The following is a 22,501-nucleotide window of genomic DNA, read 5'->3' on the forward strand; positions in this document are numbered from 1 at the left end:
TCGCGTTAAAGGGGTGTAGCTGATTAACCGTCACGGGCCCGTTTGGATTCAGAGTACTGAACCAGTCGGACATTCACCAAAACTGGGGGTCCGCTCGGACATTCACCAAAAACGTATTAACCGCCTGGGGGTCCGTTCAGACATTCACCAACAATGCATTAACCGTCTGGGGGTCTGGTTAGATTCAGAACACTGAACTATCACGGATAATCACCCTCACCCTAGTCGCATTAATGAGAGCTATCACAATGCAATCAAGTATGGTTTATTACAGCAACAGATAATCAGGTTCTTTTGGATTGCCGGCGATAGTGACTGTCTGCAAAAGCAAGCTAGTATGCATGAAATACACAGGTGTTATAGGTGTTACAGGTGTGACAGGTGTTATAGGTGTTACAGATGTTATAGATGTTATAGGTGTTACAGATGTTATAGGTGTTATAGATGTTATGGGTGCACAGCCTAGAAATAAACGCGTTGAAAGGATCAAAGACTCTATATAGAGATTTATAAGCAAATATTCAGATCTCACCCAAAGGCGTCCCAATGGGGGGGGAAGAGAGGTTCAGCCCGTCGACTGATCCCAGGAGTCAGGAGGTCCTAAGGATGCTGTATGTCCTCGGGATGGTATCTCCCCTGACGATGGTATCTTCCCTAACATCCCCTCTCTCTTGGGCCAATTTATATTATTTTCTATCTTTTAGGTGGAGCTTGAGTGGCTCTAGTCAAGCATATCTTAGTTATGATTGGTGTAAAGTTTTCCCGTCTCCGTTTAAAGTAATAGGCTCCGAGAAATTCAGAGCGCATGCTCAGTGAGGGGTGGTCGCTCCTTGGAGGCGGGTAGCTTTTGGGATGGAGGTGTGTTTTGGTATTATAATGATATTATAATGAGCAAAAAGAACACTAGGGTACAGCATTTGTCAAAACATGACAGGTCTTTGGCTTAGGGTGGCAAAAAGTGCTGCTTTGTGCACAAGAACAATCGAGGTCCCACCTGATCACAGAGCCTAGCCGTGGTGTCTCCACTCCACTCCACGCTCCGTGGTGTTCCTTAGAGCTAGCACACCAAGTTTCCCCAGCGCGATAGCATCTAAGGTTGGGAGCCTAGGGAACGCTCAGATAATGCAGTTATGCCCTACCCTGAAAGCCTCTTCAAAGCTGTACCTTTTCCTTAAAATGTGAATGTTAGTTCTATTTTCCTAGTTACTTCAGGCATTTACACCACATAATCCACCCCGTGACTATAGTCACTCAAGCTTCACGACAGTTGAAATATGTCGGGGATATCACATACATTCTCGGATTGAGGTTTATCGAGTGTATGTACATTGTGTAGGGATGCTAAACGTTTCATCATAAACCAGAGTTTAACATACAAACTAATTGTCAGTATAAAACATAATACAGTGAGTATTAGCAGAACAATAACAGGGTGAAGCATCTTGTTGAAGATTCCCTTGGCAGCTGGCGACCATCCAAACAAAGTGTCCCACCAACGGTGTCTCTCATCTCTCTGCACTCTTTCCATCACTCGATGTATTTCTTGTGCATCATGGTGGACAGTAATCAGAGTCTTTTGTCCATTTTCTCGGACTTGTGTCATCAGCTGCTTCAGGTCCTCATATACCAGCAATTTCTTCACCAAGGTGAGGTTCATTCCAATAGGAGTAGGCAGCAGTTCATGAAGCAGAATATAATTAGATGCAATAAGTTGATAAGAAGTGACAGGAGCTGAGTATTTAAAATCACATCCTAGAATTCTGGTAAAATTGCAAACACAAACATTAGAGTGATTACTGGTATCTACCACTGTATCATCTACGACTATAGAATCACAATGAGTTCTCATACAAACACAACCTTTCCCAATATATATAAGTACAGTTTCAAGGGTTTCATTAGGATGTATCTCGAAGTGGCAAATGTTTTGCTCAGTGTCAAGACAAATGTCTTGAGATTCCAGCGTGTTACTTTCACAGATGAAACCTTTTTGTTCACGCACAATGCATGCATTTACATCAATTGTTTGCCACTTTCCTCCCTTTTGATGGGCCCATACTTTATGCTCTTTAGGATAAAGTATAGTTCCATTATGATTGAGTCCTAATGCAATGATTGGATATACATTGTATACGGTGGCATTACTTATAGTAAGTATAAAGGCAACAATTTTATCATTTTCTGCATAATGGGTAAAGTTGACTAATTGCCACCAAGCTTGAAATTCTTTTTCAAATTCTGAAGCATTATCCCAAATCAATTTTCGAATTTCAGTGGGCAAAGTTCCTCCTTCTCCTTCTCTAATAATAGCTGCTGCTACAGATTGTATCCATAACTGCGCTTGGATACAGCTCAAGGCAAGGGAGGTATTGCCTTGGGCTTTTCCAAGGGCATTTACAATTAATTGATGATCATTTTCCTCAATTTGTTCCCAATGGGGTAAAATATCTGATAGAAGCCATTGATTTGCTCCTAAAGCCAATAAGGATGATTTTATTGGTTGTTCCAATTTCCTTAGGTCATCTGTAGTAGCAGTTACTCTACTCATTAAAACCTCAGCATCAATGCTATTTAATATACCTAATCCTGTCCCTAATAACCCAGTTGCATCCCGTGGCACGCGCTGAGATTGTTTTAGAGAACGTCCATGTAACCATGCTAACCAGCTGGTGTAGGCAGTTCTCAGAAAGGTGGTACATTTCGAGTTAATTTCAGAGATATTAATGTGCAGCGCTAGCTCTACCCTTTTTAGGGACCAACTAGGGTTAAAGAGAATTTGTTGTTGTCCCACATTTTTAATTATGTAAGGACCTGTTTTGAAGATGGGGGGAGTTAGACCAATGGGGGGCTGAGTAGGTTCATTTTCAAATATCTGCGGAGGCAGAGGCTTCTTATCCTTTGTAGTTGATGATGTTTCTGTATTAACCATGAATTCAAATAATATTTCTGTGCCTCTGTAACCCCAAAGACAGTACACAATTATAGGTTTAGTGAAAGTAAAATTGTACCAGCAATCAAAATTTGGTTCTGTTATTTTAGTACAATCAGTACTATAATTTTGTGGTCTAGTAGAATCAGTGTATACTGTCTTAATTTCAGTAGGCTGATTATAAGTGGATCCATTAGTTATTCGATAGATGTCCTGGTTTCAGTTAGCACAGAATTAATTTTCTTCCTAGTAGCTGGTGGAATGCTGTGTTTTGGCTTAGGATGAGAAGAGTGCTGATAACACCCCGATGCTTTAATTGTTGCAGAGCAGTGCTTATACTAAGCCAAGGACATCTCAGCCTTTTGCTCTGTCCTGCCAACGGGCAGGCTGGGGGTGCAGTAAGAGCTGGGAGGGGACAGACCCAGGACAGGTGACCCAAACTAGCCAAAGGGGTATTCCATACCATCTGACGTCATGCTAAACAATATATAGGGGTGGCTAGCTGGGGGGAGGGGGCCGGACTGCTCGGGGTTAGGCTGGGCATCGGTCAGCGAGTGGTGAGCAATTGCATTGTGCATCACTTGTTTGTACATACTACTATTACTTTCCTATTATCACCATTGTATTATTATTGTTATTATTTTTACTATTATTTTGTTATTATTATTTTCCTGTCTTATTAAACTGTCTTTATCTCAACTCACGGGCTTCACTTTCCATTTCTCTCCCCCGTCCCAGAGAGGGAGGGGGGAGGGTGAGCGAACGGCTGCGTGGTGTTTAGCTGCCAGCCGGGTTAAACCACGACAGCCTTTTTGGCGCCCAACGTGGGGCTCGAACCCACGACCCTGAGATTAAGAGTCTCATGCTCTACCGACTGAGAAAAAAATATGGAACGCTTCACGAATTTGCGTGTCATCCTTGCGCAGGGGCCATGCTAATCTCCAAAAAGGCTGTCGTGGTTTAACCCGTGGTTTAACCCCCTCCCCCCAGCTAGCCACCCCTATATATTGTTTAGCATGACGTCAGATGGTATGGAATACCCCTTTGGCTAGTTTGGGTCACCTGTCCTGGGTCTGTCCCCTCCCAGCTCTTACTGCACCCCCAGCCTGCCCGTTGGCAGGACAGAGCAAAAGGCTGAGATGTCCTTGGCTTAGTATAAGCACTGCTCTGCAACAATTAAAGCATCGGGGTGTTATCAGCACTCTTCTCATCCTAAGCCAAAACACAGCATTCCACCAGCTACTAGGAAGAAAATTAATTCTGTGCTAACTGAAACCAGGACAACAACCAATTTGTATTAGCTGGCCAGATGTGGTTTGAAGTTCAGTCATTTTTAGAGAATCATTCCAACTCCATTCATCTTTTGAAAATATTTTGTTTCCCTGTAAAACTAAGGTAGATAAATTTAGGCTCCTTTTGTTCTGAGGTGTTCCAATGATTGTGCTGTATCGTGATAATGCATGATTCCAAGGATCATCATAAGGTGTTATGGTGTCACTGGGTATATTTCTACTTCCATACTGCAGTATATCAAATGTAATGTATGGTGTTAGGTCAGGTGGTGTAGTTGGTTCAGGTTCAACCACATCTATTTTGAATCTAAATAGTAGTCCTGTACACCGTGACTGCGACAGGCCTGAACCTGAGCAGTGTTGTTGCCATATACAAGTTACAATAGTGGGTTCTATCAGGGTAAAATTATACCAACAATCCCACTCATCCGTAGCACAGGATTTTGTAGTCACTTGATTTCCAGATATTGTTATTAATGTGGCTTTCTCGTGAGTTGAGCCATTAACCATTCTACACCCCACTCGGATTTCTTCTCCTGTTCTCCCTTTTAGAAGTGGAAGCCATCTCTCATCCCAGCCCCACTCATGTCTCGAAAACACCTCAGTTCCATGCATAACCACGGTAGCTAAGTTTAATTTTTCCTTTAAGGCCTGCGTTCCCAACATCCCAGTGTATTTAACATAGGCTTGGGACCACAGCCAGCCTGGTTCTCCTTGGCTGTAAACCAGAAGTGATTGCATCAAGGTCAGGGCGGAGCAAAGTATTATTAATCCAAACTGTTGATTCATCATCTTCCAGCTGTCCATATGCTGTTCGCTCAGGGTTCCTGTAAACATAAAAAGAAAGAAAAGCATGCTCGGTTGTATTCAACCGGCAGGGTCAGAAAGAAGGTGATATCCACCGGGTGCTGATCCGGTGTGTTTTTCCTGAACAATCTTTAGCTTCCCATGCATAGGGATTTTTGGGAGTAGTTAGTGTCATGGGTACTATTCCGATCTGAGGCATTTTTACCAGCACAGGCTGTCCAGGAGAAAATCCTACAGTGTGCTTTTCCATTTTGGTATGATGCTTTTCTGTTTCAGTGTAGTGTTTTGGAGTGATGGTGGTAGAAGATGCACAGAAGGCTTTCATTTTGGGGCAGCCATCTCCACTCCATCTATTATTTATTTGATAGATGGCGTCATGTAACCGCAAATGCCATCCAGATTTGTGAGTATTTGCGAAACGCTTGACCAATCCATTAATGCGTTCTACAATACCATTTGCTTGAGGATAATAGGGGGTGTGGAATACCCATCGGATCCCTTCCTCTCTGGCCCAGTCCTGTACCACTGCAGCTGTAAAATGTGAACCATTATCACTTTGAATTTCTTCAGGTAGGGGGAGTGTACTGAACCATCCTTTTAGTCCTTTTACTGTGTTTTCCCCAGTAGCTGATGCAAAAGCAGTAGCCATAGTGAGACCAGATATTACCTCTACTCCTACTAGAACATACTTCTTCCCTCCTGATGATCGCAATGGGCCGATGTAATCAATCTGCCAGGAGTGCCACAATGTTTTCCTGTCCCGAATGTGCAAGGGAGGTGCCTTACTCGGATGGTCCTTGTTAAGCCGTAAGCGACATTGGGAGCAGGCAGTCACCACTTGTTCACACAGCTTGACTGATACAGGCCATCCTCGAGCTATACCTTCCCGGTATAAGTCAGCCCGTCCGGTGTGGCCACGCTTAACATGTAACCATTCGAGCAACCGTTCCCATTCTTGGTTATCATTAGTGAGATCAACTTGACGCAACCGTGTGAGGCTATCTACCTGCTGATTGAATTGGGCAGCTACAGTGTTCGACTGATCATGTCCTTTTACCCATCCTATATGTAGTGTTCGCTGTTTTCCTATCTCTAACAGTTGTTTCCAACTTTCGGTTTGCCAGACTGGAACTCTATTTACCTGCCAATCATTAACTGCCCAGTGACCGATCCACTCAGTAGCTCCTTTAAAAACAGCATATGAGTCAGTATAGATATGGGTAGCACCATGTTGTGCAGCTAATAAAACTGCTCTGAGTTCCCCTACCTGTGCACTGCCTTCACCGGTTTCAATCAGTTTCTCTCCTGTGGCTACTTCCAATGCCACAGCCTTGTATTTCCACTTATTGTTTTCCCTATGAGACGAGGCATCTGTAAACCACACTCCTGTAAGATCACTGTCTTCCTTTAAAGGAGGTGCTTCCTGGATTGGAGATGGTTTAGTCGGTGGAAGCTGAAACAGGAGGGTACTATCTATGTCCTTTTGTAGTTTGGATATTTTAGTATTACCCTCAGTGATTGGCATAATCTCATTAATACCTTCTAAATAGGCATACCATTTACGAACCGTGGGTTTCTGGGCAATGCCAGCAGGTGGTATTGTTCCTTTACGGACTACATCCAGGATACGGAAAGGTCCTCGGACAATCACATTCTGTTTTCTCCTTAATTGCTCTGTCTGTTTCACTGCTCGCACTAAAGACAATAATCCCTTCTCCAGATCCGAATATCTTCTTTCAGTATCACTGAAAGAGTGGGAGCTGAATTCTAGTGGTCTCTCGGGTCCCTCTGGCCCCCTTTGCCATAAGTTACAATGAGAGCCATGTTCACTGAACCCCCATTCCACATGGATAGGGTCAGTAGGGTGTATAGGACCAAGCTGTTGGAACAACCTTAATTCCTTTATTAATAATTCTATTGCATTAGTATGCTGTTCAGTCCACTCCCATAATTTTCCTTTCCTAAGCAAGTTATAGAGAGGACGCGCAATGATAGCAAAACCTGGAATATGTTTACGCCAGTAACTTAAAGCACCCAATACTTGTTGTAATTCCTTTACACTAGAAGGTCTTTGTCCATGTTCTATTTTTTCCAGCGTGTCCTGAGGAATAGAGGCAGCTCCATTAACCCACCATACTCCTAGGAATTTAACTTCCTGAGCAGGCCCTTGGCACTTTGAGTCAGGGATTTCCAATCCTAAATCAGTCAGTGACTTCCGGATATTTTCCATTGTGCCTTTTACGCTTTCCTGATCCTTTCCCCCTATCAGGATATCATCTATATACTGATATACTGTGTTGTCCGGTGGAATAGGAATTTCTGCTAGAATTTTAGCCAAAGTATTGTGGGCAATCGTGGGAGAATGCTTGTATCCTTGTGGAAGCCTATTAAAAGTATATTGGATTCCTTTCCAGGTGAAAGCAAACTGAGCTTTGTCCTGCTCAAGGAGAGGAATCATAAAAAACATATCTTTAACATCCAAAGCAGCCATCCAAGGATGGGCAGCGCCTTGTATTAATGTCACTATTTCTGCTATGTTTGGGACTGCAGCAGTTAAAGGTGCGGTGTTAGCATTTAACTGTCTGTAGTCCATGGTAAAGCGCCACTGCCCAGTTGATTTCTTTACTGGCCACACTGGGGAATTATAAGGTGAATGGGTCCTTTTAATAATGCCTCTTTCTTACAATTCTGTTACCACCCCGTCAATCCCCATAAGTGCTGCTGCTGGCAACGGATATTGCCGAACATTAGTAATTTTAGAGGGAGGTAAGGGTATAGATGTTTGTAGCAGGCTCAATTTTACTGTGTCCGAATCCCTTTGATGTGTCGCGAAACTCCACACTGTTCCATCAGGGAGTTTCCACATACGATCACGCAGTACGTCAAATCCTAAAATATTAGTGTATGCAGCACCAATTAATACTTCTACCCTGGTTAATTTTTGTTCCTCTGGCAACCAGAGTGAAATTTTTGCGGTAGGGCATTGTTTTTCCACACCATCGATTCCTGTAAATTTAACCCTGCGTCGACCAGGTGTTATGCCCAGGGTCTGTGCGGTCTCACGTGTGATTACTGACATTTGAGCCCCAGTATCAATAAGAAAATTTACCAATATTCTCCGGGGTCCAACAGGAATGGCAATGATAGGGTCAGATTGTTCATTAGAGAGCCATTGAATTGCTAATACCCGCCGAGCAGGGTGGCTCACTGCCCTCCCCGGGGATAGGAGTTTTTTTGCTGAGATTCTGTTTTGTCACTTAAGCTTGGTGCCGAAGGTGTACATTCTTTACGGACGGGATTTTTTCCTGTTAAGCAATCCCCTCCATCTGGAACATTTTCCTTACCCAGAGATTGGACTAATGTACGGAGGTCATCTAGAGAAGCACCACGCAAGAGTGGTCGGGATGCACCCAAAGCTAGGGCCTTACGCCAGAGCTCATCCCGTTCTTTATTAAATTTGAACCTATTTTTAAAATTAGGGTATCTGGGATTTTTAGTGTGGATTTGGCGGACTCGCCGAGAGTGATCTTGGGGCTTAATACTGGATGAATTAATCCAGCCCATTCGGCGTCCGTATTTATCTAGGTCTTGGACAAATTCACTCCATGTGGGAATAGGAAAGTTTGGATTCTGTCTACGACCACGATCACCATCCCTATGAGCAGCTTGTATACGATCCTGGGTGTTTGCTACAAACATTTTAAGACAATCGGGGAGCCCACGGATAAGAGGGGTTAACCGAACCGGATCAATAGGAGCTAACATCGGGGATTTCCTAAATTCATCTCTTTCATATATCGCCTGAATACAGGCTGCTTTTTGTACTGCTACAGCCAGGTCAGAATAGCCTGTAGCTCTAATTTCCAGAGGTTCACCTCTCTCTTGGGGATCTATACCACCTGCCCAATATGCTGCCCGTGCAGTGATAGAATAACTATGGTCTCCTGGTGTGGTAGTTAAAAATACTCCAGGTCCCCAAAAGCCACCTGCTTCTTCCTCACTCAACATAATTCGATCTCCTCCTTCAAGAGAAACTCGCCACACATATTCCACTTCCGATTCCCCTGGTCGCCTTGAGAACTTCTCCTGTATTTTAATCAACTCCGCCGGCGACCACGGGATCGTTCGCACAGTAGTGCGGATTTCATCATTGTCATCAACAGTAGTCTCAGTCTTAACCAAAGGTCTCAAGGAAATCGATCGAGGTTCAGGGTCAGAAACCTCTTCAACACCATCATCATCGTCAGACCAGATATCACCATCCCAACTTTCAGGGTCTGCATTATACAACAGTCTACGAATCTGCTTAACCGGAGCGCAAGGCTGTATTTTAGTTAACAGATGACTAACCCTTTCCAGCAATTGTTTAAGATAATTATTTTCACTCACGAGTTTATCCACTCTAACTCCTAATGCCTTTCCTGTCTCCCTTTCAAAGGCCAATGATGACTTCAATATTTCATTCTCTGATTTCAAAGCGGTATGTTCCGCATCAGAGATCAGTTTGGGAGCAGGAGTTTCCTTAGCTTCTTGCTGAGCACAAGTCAAACAAGCTCCTAACACAGCACAAATCGCACTTTTACCCTTTCTTAGACCAATCCTTCGTGAAGCCGGACACTGCTCAATGCGCTCTACCACCTTTTCCTCATCTTTCCAAAACTTTTGGGCCCATTCCTTCCCCGCCTGGGAAGGGGCACATTTGTATTTTTGCAGAAGTTTATCCATAGCAATCCTGCCGACTACGCCAATTTTACTGTCGCGTTAAAGGGGTGTAGCTGATTAACCGTCACGGGCCCGTTTGGATTCAGAGTACTGAACCAGACGGACATTCACCAAAACTGGGGGTCCGCTCGGACATTCACCAAAAACGTAATAACCGCCTGGGGGTCCACTCAGACATTCACCAAAAACGTATTAACCGCCTGGGGGTCCGTTCAGACATTCACCAACAATGCATTAACCGTCTGGGGGTCTGGTTAGATTCAGAACACTGAACTATCACGGATAATCACCCTCACCCTAGTCGCATTAATGAGAGCTATCACAATGCAATCAAGTATGGTTTATTACAGCAACAGATAATCAGGTTCTTTTGGATTGCCGGCGATAGTGACTGTCTGCAAAAGCAAGCTAGTATGCATGAAATACACAGGTGTTATAGGTGTTACAGGTGTGACAGGTGTTATAGGTGTTACAGATGTTATAGATGTTATAGGTGTTACAGATGTTATAGGTGTTATAGATGTTATGGGTGCACAGCCTAGAAATAAACGCGTTGAAAGGATCAAAGACTCTATATAGAGATTTATAAGCAAATATTCAGATCTCACCCAAAGGCGTCCCAATGGGGGGGGAAGAGAGGTTCAGCCCGTCGACTGATCCCAGGAGTCAGGAGGTCCTAAGGATGCTGTATGTCCTCGGGATGGTATCTCCCCTGACGATGGTATCTTCCCTAACATCCCCTCTCTCTTGGGCCAATTTATATTATTTTCTATCTTTTAGGTGGAGCTTGAGTGGCTCTAGTCAAGCATATCTTAGTTATGATTGGTGTAAAGTTTTCCCGTCTCCGTTTAAAGTAATAGGCTCCGAGAAATTCAGAGCGCATGCTCAGTGAGGGGTGGTCGCACCTTGGAGGCGGGTAGCTTTTGGGATGGAGGTGTGTTTTTGGTATTATAATGATATTATAATGAGCAAAAAGAACACTAGGGTACAGCATTTGTCAAAACATGACAGGTCTTTGGCTTAGGGTGGCAAAAAGTGCTGCTTTGTGCACAAGAACAATCGAGGTCCCACCTGATCACAGAGCCTAGCCGTGGTGTCTCCACTCCACTCCACGCTCCGTGGTGTTCCTTAGAGCTAGCACACCAAGTTTCCCCAGCGCGATAGCATCTAAGGTTGGGAGCCTAGGGAACGCTCAGATAATGCAGTTATGCCCTACCCTGAAAGCCTCTTCAAAGCTGTACCTTTTCCTTAAAATGTGAATGTTAGTTCTATTTTCCTAGTTACTTCAGGCATTTACACCACATGAGGTTGTAGTTTTGGGATTGCTGTTTGATGAGAGATCTTCATCCTGAGCATGCTTTTTATATGGGCCTGGTGGGTTTCTGGGTTGTCTTCTGAACCAAAATGATTACCTGTGACTTTCATCAGATTTAACTTTCCCCATGGAGCAATTTTCTTAGTATCAGAAGTGCCTTCATTTTGAATGCACTTTTACTTCCATAGTTATAAAAGGGAATGTAAGGCTTGGTTAAGAAACTGAGGACAGTTTGATACAGTCAAAGTGAAGTAGTTCTAATGATTCTGCATTTGTGTCTGCTGTTTATTTCTGTTTCTGAAGCTGAAATTGTTATCTGCTTCAGAATTGCCTTGCCTTGCCTTGCCTTGCCTTGCCTTGCCTTGCCTGCCCTGCCCTGCCCTGCCCTTCCCTGCCCTGCCCTTATCTTCCCTGCCCTGTGCCTTCCTGTGCCCTGTGCCTTCCTGTGTTCCCTTATCTTCCTGTGCCCTGTGCCTTCCTGTGTTCCAGAGGCATTTGGGCAATGCCCTCAAGAATATGCTTTAACTTTTGTTTAGCCCTGAAGAGGTCAGACATTTGGACTCGATCTTTGAAGGTCCCTTCCAACCGAACTATCTTATTCTAGGAAAACTCACTTCCAGCTCTTTCAAGATAGTAGCAGCATCATTTCTAACTAAAAGCTTGGCCAGATGATTGTAACTGAAGATTGAGTACGAAGACTCAAACAGCTCATCTGGAGCAAAAATGTACGACATGTCTTCTGGAAGTGGCTCCTGTTTAATGTCATTTATCTCGTTGTCACTCGAGTTTCCATCTGCAGCCATTTCTGCGAGAGGCTCCTTTTGGTCCTGCCAGTGAGCAAGTGAGGCTCAATGGACTGTCTCGGGGTTCTGGTGGGGGAAGCTCAAACGTCACCATGACGACCCAGTGTCACCATGATGATATCACAGTGTGGCTCTGGCTGGAGCAGCCAGAGCAGGCATGTTGCTGGTCCTGCAACGTAGCTATGGGTGTTTTGACTCAAGAGCCAAGAAGCAAATAAAGTTATTTAAAGGGAATCACCCCTCACCTGGCTGTTGCTTCCCCTTCCCTGTGTGGTCCCCTGAATAACCCCCTTCTGGCCTCCTTGATGTCCCTCCTGGTTCTACCAGCTAGGGAGGGCAATCAATCTCCCAGGCAGGCAAGGTTAACACAAGCAAACAGCAATCTCTTACCAGTTTGTCACTGTTACTTGCAAATGCTTCGTGACTTCAATAGCACTGCTTCAGCAAGGTGATGCTCTGCAATGTCAGTGGTCTTCCAGAGGCTGCTCTGTAGGTCCAACTAGAACAAGACACTACGTATGTTTTGATAATGCCATAAACGGAAGACGTGCAACCCCTCCTTTCTTGATTCAGTTCCGATGCTTTGATTGGATATGTTAGCAATTTAGAAAGCAAGCCAACACACTCAGTGTGTTCTCTTAGCCTTTTAAATCACACCCCTCTCTGCAGAATTCTCTTCATGTATCCTCACAATGCCAAAAAAAAGTCTATGAAAAATGGTTTTCTGCTTGAAAGATAAAAGCGGTAAGCTATTTCTGTAAAGATTTAGTAGAAAGTACAGGTCTTTTCTGAGCCACAGTGTCAGCAAAGAGTTCAATGTCATACTAATTTCAGAGGCTGATGTATTCCATCAGTTTACCCTGATAAACCAACCACAACTTTTGTCTTCTATGAAGAAGTTAGTCAAGCCACTGAAGTTTTTAGATGTGTGCACAGGTATGTTCTTATCCACTTACTACAGGCCTGAGCAATAAGCTTCTACAAAAGAAGCCTTCAGTGACATCCTTTCTGCGTATCACTGAAATACGCAACACAGATGCCACTTCAAAATCTCCAAGGTTCATTGCGAACAGCACACCACGTCTGGAAGAATTTCTAGGGCCTCCTTGCCAACTTTTTCGTATCTTTCACTCACCTGTGCAGCAAACAACAAATATTTCACCTGGCTGTGCATTTGTATTGCTTCTACCTCCTTGGAAAAGGGCCATAAAAGATAAACAAATGGAAAAGCTTACAAGGGAAGCAAACAATCATAAGCAACAAAAACATACAGTGCTCTTCCCCATACACCTCTGACTAAAAATTCATATGGAAGGAAGCAGACTATTCACAGTTCTATGACCAATGGCAGTGTGACCTAAATCTCCAGAACGGCAGTAACAATAGAGCTTGCCTCTGAGACTGATAATCCCAGCCTCAGAAGGTCTTAGACTAATTCCTGAAGGACTTGATCAAGAACAAGGACAAAGCTAGTTCCATCTCCAACTTCTTGCTCTTGCACGTGGGAAGCCTTCACAAGCATTTTTGCAGTAGGGTGCTGGACCTTTAAAAGAAGTCACACATCTTGGACACTAACATCTCACCTGGATTGCAGCTCCTGTTTTTTCCTGTGAGTCCAGTATAAGCTCCCTAATTTCAATATATATCTAAAGATACACTGAATGCATGAAGTAGGAAAAGAAAGCAATACGGATTAACTTAACTGGGTAAGTTCTCTAAAAGCCAAAAGTACAACCATCTATGAAAAAAAAAAATCACAAAGAAGCAAACGTCTCACCTGCAACATACATTGGACATCCTTTTTATTGGTTCTGTGCTGTTTTGACAGTGTGCAGAGGTTTCACTGTCATTTCTGCAACATGAGAGAAGCCTGAATTTAGACCTTTAAGCTGAATTCACATATGTGTATCTTACGAACAAGATCTCTACATTACAGTTTAATTCTAGTGTTTTATCTACCTTGGGAATGCACTGTTTTCCTGCCTCTCGCACCACTTTTATTTATTTATTTATTATTTCCTGTGAGGAATGTTTTAACAATTCCAATTCGTGTCCATAAATTCGTGTCCATAAATTCGTGTCCATAAAGAATAAGTCTGTTTGAATCCTGTCTGCCTCTGGGCCCTGCACTGGCAATTTAATTCTTGAACCACAGATGCAGTGTGTCCCAGTCTCCCCCTCATTCCAGTCAATTTATCACGTCTTCAGAAAACACTCCTTAAATTTATGAACCTGTTTGCTTTTGTTATTCCTGACTTCTAGTTCTAACAGTTACAGTTCTGTCTTCTTCGAGATTGATTTAACAGTGCTATAGATGTTATATAGATGACTGTGAATAGCTGGGAAAGAATGTTTTAATTGCTCGTGAGTCGTCAAGCTGTTTGGGAGTTTCAGAGCAACTGATAATAACTGGTGACTGCTGGTGACTGTTATGAGATACTATGTGGATCCTTGGTATCTGGCCGGGGGGGCCAAGAGATTAAGAGGAAGAAAAAAGAAGCTGAAGGACGGTTGGGAGACAAGACCTGCGGAGAGTGTATAGAGAGTGTTCCATAAACTTGGAATAGTGCCGAGTGAGTACAAAGGGTGAGAGGAAGACTACGAGCCTTCAGCATGAAAGACCCCTAGAGACCCCCAGAGGAGACTGATGCGCATGCTCCAGTAGGAGGAACTGGACCCCGGAAGCTAATTATAATAATCTATTTTTTTAGAAGTAGTAATGAATATGTATTAGTCTAGGTGCATAAAAATCAGCTGCTTGATGTAACTGGTGTGCGTCCTGGTGGAGCGGAGACTCCCGGTGCACCCAGCGCTGTTTGCTTACCTCTATTCCTTTATATTCTTTTAATAAATCCTATTTTTCATTTAATCCTAATTTGAATCCTGAGCCATTTATAACATTTCCTAAAGTGTAATTAACAACTATTTAAACTAATACAAAGTTAGAGATAGCTACAAATGTCATTCAAGAGAAACTCTTGAAATATCAGTATATTCCTCTTATCACTCACATTCTGTGATTAAACAAATGATAACTGCAGTTATCCCAAAGCACAGAGCTATTCAAACTATGTTGGAACAACTATATTTTATGTAGTATACATGATTGTGCATGATGACATGCGGCATATGTGTAGCAATTTTACCACAGAATGGACTTTTATTAAAATTGCCAAAGTATTCATTGGAACATCTGAAAACCTGTTTTGTGGCAATAAAGATTACCCTTATTGTACATTCTAACTTTCTGAATAATGAATAATTCTAGCTAGAGAGCAAAACCAAATTATAAATGAATAAAAGTCATCAAAAAGAATAGTATAAGAACAAAACCATATTGTAACTTTAAGGCATTTCTCAAATCTTCAGACAATGGAAGTAAAAAAAAAAAAATTATTTTAACATAAGGTTTCCAGCAATCTTTGTGAGTGGGGTTGGGGCACAGAACATCTAGTATCTTTCTGTGATATCTAATACTATCTAATACCTCACCACAAAGCAGGATTGGCTATCCTTGAACTGTCTGACCTACTCTTATAAATGACCAACAATTTTTTTGTGTGTTTTTTGTTTGTTTGTGTTTTCCTTTTCTTTTTAAAATTTGACTTAAATATCCTTAAAGTTTCTTTGTTTCTCCAGCAGACATACTTGCATAGCAATTGTGTAACCAAAAGCATAACCAAAATTGATGGTTAATATTTTGGTTTTGACTGTGAGGTATAAGAAGTATCATGTAAGACTTTGGGGGGACACACAGGGATGCATATAAAAAACATGCAAAGCCACAAGCTAGACTCCTAAAAATAATTCAAGACTCCAACTTATTTTCATCAATTAAAATGCACAGCTAGCTTGATAAACACTATCAGCATAGCTCAAAAAGGATAACTATTTTTCTATCATATTTCTTGTATGCAGAAATACTGCGGAATTCTATCACAACAAACTGATGAACACAGAACATGGAATAAAATACTTTATTAAAAAAAATCTATAGTTGACAGCACAAAATGGGAAGATACAAATGAAATATAAATTTAAGGCAGGAATAAGTGAGAAAGGCAACTTCACAATATGGCCAGAGACTGAATTGGTCTAACAAAGTAAGACACAAATGCAACAAGCACTGAAAACATTAAAAAAAAAAAAAGAAAGAAAGAAAGAAAAAACACCAAATAACCAATAAAACCAACAAAAAATAACAAATAATTTATCACTGACTTTTCTTGTCTACTGTCTAGTGAAATACCTATGCAAAATAACTAAGACATAAGAGTACCATGGAAACAAACACGCTATAGGTAGAAAAATGAAACAAAACCAAACAACTAAACTACAAACAATATAATAAAGGTTGTGACTTTAGTTATTTTTATTTTCCAGTGATATCAAACCTTTCCCCAGGAATCTCTGTATAGAGACTAAAACTAACCTCCTGATGGACTGATATCTGTGGTATGTGCAACAAAAACTGGACTTGACAGTGACTGACAAGCCTGGACACCTGAACAAGCTTGCAAAGTGGGCCCATGTGAACCTAAGTCCAAGTGCAAGGTGCTGCACCTGGGTCAGGGTAATCCCAGACATAAGTACACACTGGGAGAAGAACTCACAGAGAGCAGCCTTGCAGAGAAGGACCTGGGAGTAGATGAAAAGCTCAACAAGAGCCAGCAGCATGTACTTGCAGCCCAGAAGGCCAACCGTATCCTGGGCTGTATCAAAGCAGGCCGAGGGAGGTGATTGTCCCCCTCTACTCTGCCCTTGAGAGATGCTACCTGGAGCACTGTGTCCAAGTTTGGAGCCCCCAGCAGAAGAAGGATGTGGGTCTGTGTGAATGGGTCCATAGGAGGGCCATGAAGTTGATCAGAGGGCTGGAGCGCCTCTCCTACGAAGAAAGGCTGAAAGAGCTCTTGGGGTGACCTCATTGCAATTTTTCAATACTTAAAGGGGGCTTATAAAAAAGATGGAGAGCAATTTTTTGCTCAGTCAGACAATTCTTCACTCAGGGGGTGGTGAGGCACTGGAAAAGGCTGCCCAGAGAAGCTGTGGATGCCCCATCCCTGCAGCTGTTCAAGGCCAGGTTGAATGAGGCCCTTGTCAACCTGATATGGTGGGTGGCTTCCTTGCCCATGGAAGAAATGTTGGAGTTAGCTGGTATTGCCTTCCAATCCGAGCTGTTCTATGATTCTTTATATTTTACTTTAACTGTGCTCCACATTAACACATATGACTCATCGATAAAACTGATTCACATTTTTCTTTACTGCAATTAATAATTTAACAATAGTTATTTTAGCTATTTCCTCTACCAGCATTTTTAACCATTTTCTTTACAATTTTGCTATCAAATTTAAAAAATATATTTCTTTCTGTTCTTAATGAAAGAGTAAAACAATTATGAAATGCTTAAAAAAGTGAAATACAGGAATTATCCCTCAAGTTCTTCATTAGTTTACTCTATATTATACTTTAAAATATAGAATAAGCAAAATTCAAAATTTGCAATAGCCTGCCAAATACATAAGTAAACCATAGGCTTGTGAACTGCTTCATCCATGTTGGAATCTAGACATCCTTGGGAAGGTAACACACAATATATAGAACACAGGGTTTGAATTTTTCAATCAACTTTTTTGCAACTTCTAATCTTTTATTTATTTATTTTGTAATTTTTACAGCTGTGGGAATTTTGATCTTGTATATACATACAGTTGTGAATAACTGTAACATGGTGGGGTTGATAAATACTGCAAAGGTGTATTCTTTCAAAAAAAAGAAGATCCTTTCTAAGGTTATATTAGTTTTGAGATTGTCAGTGCAGAGAATCATGATAATTTTAAAGTGTACATCATATTTATAAACCAACACCTCTTGTCAATGAATGCCCTTCAATTTATGACTACATGGCACAGAAAACAACTGCAATTATTCTGATGCTTGAGTATTTTTAAACAGTCTTAAATAATCAGTTCTACTTTGCAGCTGGTCTTGTGAGACCAACAAGACCAAGAAAGCTACATGTAACAGCAACAATAACTCCTGAACTAACAATTTAAAGGTAAGAACGCTGAAGGCATCACCACAGCCTCTTCTCAACTGGTATCTGACTTAACACTGTCTTCCAACAACAACAAAAGACCAAAGCCAGCCATGAGATGTAACCGTTGCAGCAGCTCATGGCAAGATTTTTAATGCATTAAAATTGAAAACTTGTGTTCCTTATGTATTTCTGCTAAACTTACCCGAGTGAAGAGGAGGGAAGATCTGAACTTGTTTGTCTCTCTGTATGATATACATACTGAGGCACAGTGTTAATTATATCAAGACACAGAGGTGGAACTCTAACAGAACAACACTGACACACTTGAAACTTCTTGCTCTTGTGCTAATTGTTCTACTACTTCATTCCAAAGGTATTAACAGATGATGAGAAAAATTTCTGAGTAGAAACTGAGTACAGACTGAAAAATTATTCCTCTTCTTACATTACTGCTGAAGCAAATTACACAGTAAGTAAGGAATAATTTTGGTAAGTCTGAGGGAATGCATTTTCCATTAGTTTTGAAAGTTTAACCTTTAAGTTCAGTAAAAAAAATGTCTTCATGCTCCACATGCATAAATGGAAAAAATAAGAACTCAAGTAGCCAAAAAAAATTCTGCTTACTTCACATGGCTTTGAACCACTGATTTTATGGTTTACTGCATAACTGTCTTTCAGTTATTAACTCCTGATAGAACACACTAATTAAATCATTTGTAGTTCCTTTTCCTTTAGTATCAGACTATTGTTTTTAAAACAGTCCTCTTATCTCAGAAACACTGAGCATTTCATAAAATAAACAAAACATGCTACATATTCAAATACCTCTTTGCTGAATAAACCCAACATTAGTTTAGATCTAATGAAAAAAAATCAAGAATAGAGAATAAATTGGGACAAGCTAGGAGTAAGTCATACACATTTTTACTACTCATTCCTAATGATTTTGTTGGAAATAGAGACAAGGCAGCTGTGGAAAATCTGCCTGCTGGTCAAAGTACTATTTTTGAGTTCCCTTGTGGTTTTGAAAAATCACAGGCCTTTTAGATTTTCAATTCACATAAGACAGAGTAGCTCTACTAATGCTACTAGACTGTGATTTACACCAGTTGATGTTCTGCCCTTTACAAAATCTCATACACAGAATAATCATCCTAACAGCTATTTCTTTCTCTCTTACCAGATAGCTTCAAACACAAGATCTTTTCCTTTGTTCTTATAGCACTTTTTTTCTTCCCCTGAACATTAAATGGTCATTTATATAGCAATCAATATGGTCATAACTTCAAAGAGCAAACATATAATTCATATAATCAGAGAAAAACTAAAACAGTGTCCTGGTTTCAGTTAGAACAGAATTTTCTTCCTAGTAGCTGGTGGAATGCTGTGTTTTGGCTTGGAATGAGAAGAGTGCTGATAACACCCCGATGTTTTAATTGTTGCAGAGCAGTGCTTATACTAAGCCAAGGACATCTCAGCCTTTTGCTCTGTCCTGCCAACAGGCAGGCTGGGGGTGCAGTAAGAGCTGGGAGGGGACAGACCCAGGACAGGTGACCCAAACTAGCCAAAGGGGTATTCCATACCATCTGACGTCATGCTAAACAATATATAGGGGTGGCTAGCCGGAGGAGGGGGCCGGACTGCTCGGGGTTAGGCTGGGCATCGGTCAGCGGGTGGTGAGCAATTGCATTGTGCATCACTTGTTTGTACATATTATTAGTAGTAGTACTATTATCACCATTGTATTATTATTATTATTATTATTATTATTATTATTATTATTATTATTATTATTATTTTCCTGTCTTATTAAACTGTCTTTATCTCAACTCATGGGCTTCACTTTCCATTTCTCTCCCCCGTCCCAGAGAGGGAGGGGGAGGGTGAGCGAACGGCTGCGTGGTGTTTAGCTGCCGGCCGGGTTAAACCACGACAAACAGTTCCTTAACAGACAAATTTTAAACTATCGCAGCTATACCAAGAAAAGTCAATGATGATGCTTTCTCATAAGCCTCTTCCCCTATTGCAATGGCTTGCTAAGCCTGCACATCTGCTGTGCTGCCTTCTCCAGCTGTGAGCTGCACTGTAAGGATGAAGACCAACAGCTTTATAGATTCACAAGCACTATTAGAAGTGTAAGATGGGGGACATTTTGCCAAGGACAAACAAACTCGTGCACTACAAAACAGTGCTTTTTAGCATACTAAGCTGGTGAAGGGCCTGGAACACAAGTCCTATGAGCAGTGGCTGAGGGAACTGGGGTTGTTTAGTCTGGAAAAGAGGAGGCTAAGGGTAGACCGTATTGCTCTCTGTAACTACCTGAAAGGAAGGTGTGGGGAGCTGGGAGTCGGCCTCTTCTCTCAGATGAGTAGTGATGGGATCAGAGGGAATGGCTTCAAATTCTGCCATGGGAGGTTCAGGTTGGAAATTATAAAACATTTCTTCTCAGAAAGAGCAGTCAGGCATTGGAATGGGTTGTATAGGGAGGTGGTGGTGTCACCGTCCCTGGGGTGTTCAAGGACATGTTGGACGTGGTGCTTAGGGAAATGGTTTAGTGGGTGACGTTGGTGGTAGGGGGATGGTCGGACCAGATGATCTTGGAGGTCTTTTTCAACCTTAACGATTGTGATTTGTGTTTGCCTTTTCTTTCCAGTTGCAAACAATTAAATATATCAGTTTGGAATGGCTACAATCATGGTATTATAAGCTGCCGGTATCACTGTATCAGTATGATACTGTCCTTAGGGTATATAATTGCATCTCCCAGTAAGGCTAATAAGTTCAGGTAAGCAAACAATTTCACATGAGTATACTGGTTTTAAACTTGACTCATCTGAAGATAGAATGGATGGACAGAGTCTGTACAGCTCAGAGCTGTACATCATGTCTTATGTCTCCTATTCTTGGAGATCTTTTTTTTATTTCTGTCCCACCTGGGGAAATTGACAGTGAAATTGACAGGAAATTGACAATCATGGAATATCTTGACTTGAAAGACACCCACAAGGATCATTGAATCTAATTCCTGACTCCACAAAGAACTATGTAAAAATCAGACCATGTGTCTGAGAGCATTATGCAAACACTTGAACTCCAGCAAGCTTGGTGCCATGACCACTGCCTTGGGGAGCCTGTCCCAGTGCCCGACCACCCTCTGGGTGCAGAAACTTTTCCCAACACCCAGCCTGACCCTCCCCTGTCCCAGCTCCATGCCGTTCCCTCGGGTCCTGTTACTGTCCCCAGAGAGCAGAGCTCAGCGCTTGCCCCTCCACTCCCCTCGTGAGGGAGCTGCAGGCCACCATGAGGACCCCCCCCAAGCCTGCTCTGCTCGGAGCTGAACAAACCAAGGGACCTCAGCCGTTCCTCCTGTCTTGCCGTCTGGACCCTTCATCATCTTTGTAGCCTTCCTTTGGATACTCTCTAACAGTTGTATGACTCTTATTATATGGTGCCCAAAACTGCACACAGTATACTGAACATGATGCTGCATCAGTGCAGAGTAGAGCAGCACAATCACTTCCCTTGACTAGCTAGCAGTGCTGTGCTTGATGTACCTCAGGATGTGCTTGGCCCTCCCTGTCATTTACCAAATTCCTTTCTGAAGAGCTGCCCTTCAGCCTTTCGTCCCCCAGTCTGTACATACATCCAAGGTTGTCCCTTCCCAGGTGCAGAATCCGGCACTTCTCTTGTAAACTTCATATTTGAAGTCCATATGTAGATGCTGGATCTATTACTGTTTCATCCTCTTTACTCTCACTGAATAAGTCACTAGGCATAGATGCTATTGTTTTGCCCAAAGTATCATAAAAAGGACACAAAAATATCCACTGGAGAATGGCATGACATGAAGAGATGGCAAGGAAAAACCAGGTTGAATGAAAACAATCACTTCTCAGCTTTCTGAGAGAACAAAATACTGTTCTCTGTGTTTGTTCCTCAGAACGAGCTATGCAACTGATCAAAAAGAAAAAAAAAATAAATCTGTAAACCATGCACAATAATGAAGCTGCCCCTCTAAAAAGTTATGAATGTTCAATACATCAGTTCAATACAGAACCACTTTCAGCAGCCAAGTTATTTTTTTCCCCCAACAGCCCATAATTTCAATAAAACCTTGTGGATTTTACTAGAACTAATACATCCTAAGATGATGCCAAACTCTTTAGACAGAAATGCAAGTCTTTTGAAAATTTTCAGCATTCAGAATTCAAATATCCTGCCTCATTTTACATACACAGTTTTGATGAAATATGCTTTTTATTAAGCAAAATCTGAAGCAGGAGAAGAAAGCCACAATTCATTTCCAAATGAAAACCTGAGAACAAGAAAAGACTTCACAAAGATCCATCAACTGTACTTTACCTTTTGTTTCTTGTTCTGGGCTTGATCCAGCCCATAAATTTTGGATTAGTTGTGTTGACAAAGTAATGGAAAACTCAGTATGCTTGAAGTTCCTTGTTGATAATTACATCGAGACAGTTTTTCCACTGGGAAAACAGAGTAAGATTACTCCGTCTATCCCTCCAGAAGCAACACATACTAATTGTTTAATATAAAAGACAAAATGTTCAGAGATTACATTTTGACTGTAAT

At 41.8% G+C, this 22,501-nt stretch overlaps 1 protein-coding gene and 1 pseudogene across 1 annotated transcript in view; both read right to left on the reverse strand.

Moving 5' to 3' along the window:
- LOC140000586 (uncharacterized) overlaps positions 1 to 2,944 on the reverse strand; it is a 554,376-nt gene extending 551,432 nt beyond the window's left edge. Inside the window, exon 1 of the mRNA XM_072030610.1 lies at positions 533 to 2,944. Coding sequence (XP_071886711.1) covers positions 1,259 to 2,929 — 1,671 coding nt within the window. The 5' untranslated portion in view covers positions 2,930 to 2,944 and the 3' untranslated portion in view covers positions 533 to 1,258. The remainder of the gene's footprint in view (positions 1 to 532) is intronic.
- An 866-nt stretch (positions 2,945 to 3,810) lies between these two features.
- On the reverse strand, positions 3,811 to 3,872 carry LOC119714342 (U6 spliceosomal RNA; annotated as a pseudogene).
- Between the last annotated feature and the right edge of the window lie 18,629 nt (positions 3,873 to 22,501).

The sequence above is a fragment of the Anas platyrhynchos genome, chromosome W (assembly GCF_047663525.1).
Source record: "Anas platyrhynchos isolate ZD024472 breed Pekin duck chromosome W, IASCAAS_PekinDuck_T2T, whole genome shotgun sequence".
Lineage (NCBI taxonomy): Eukaryota > Metazoa > Chordata > Aves > Anseriformes > Anatidae > Anas > Anas platyrhynchos.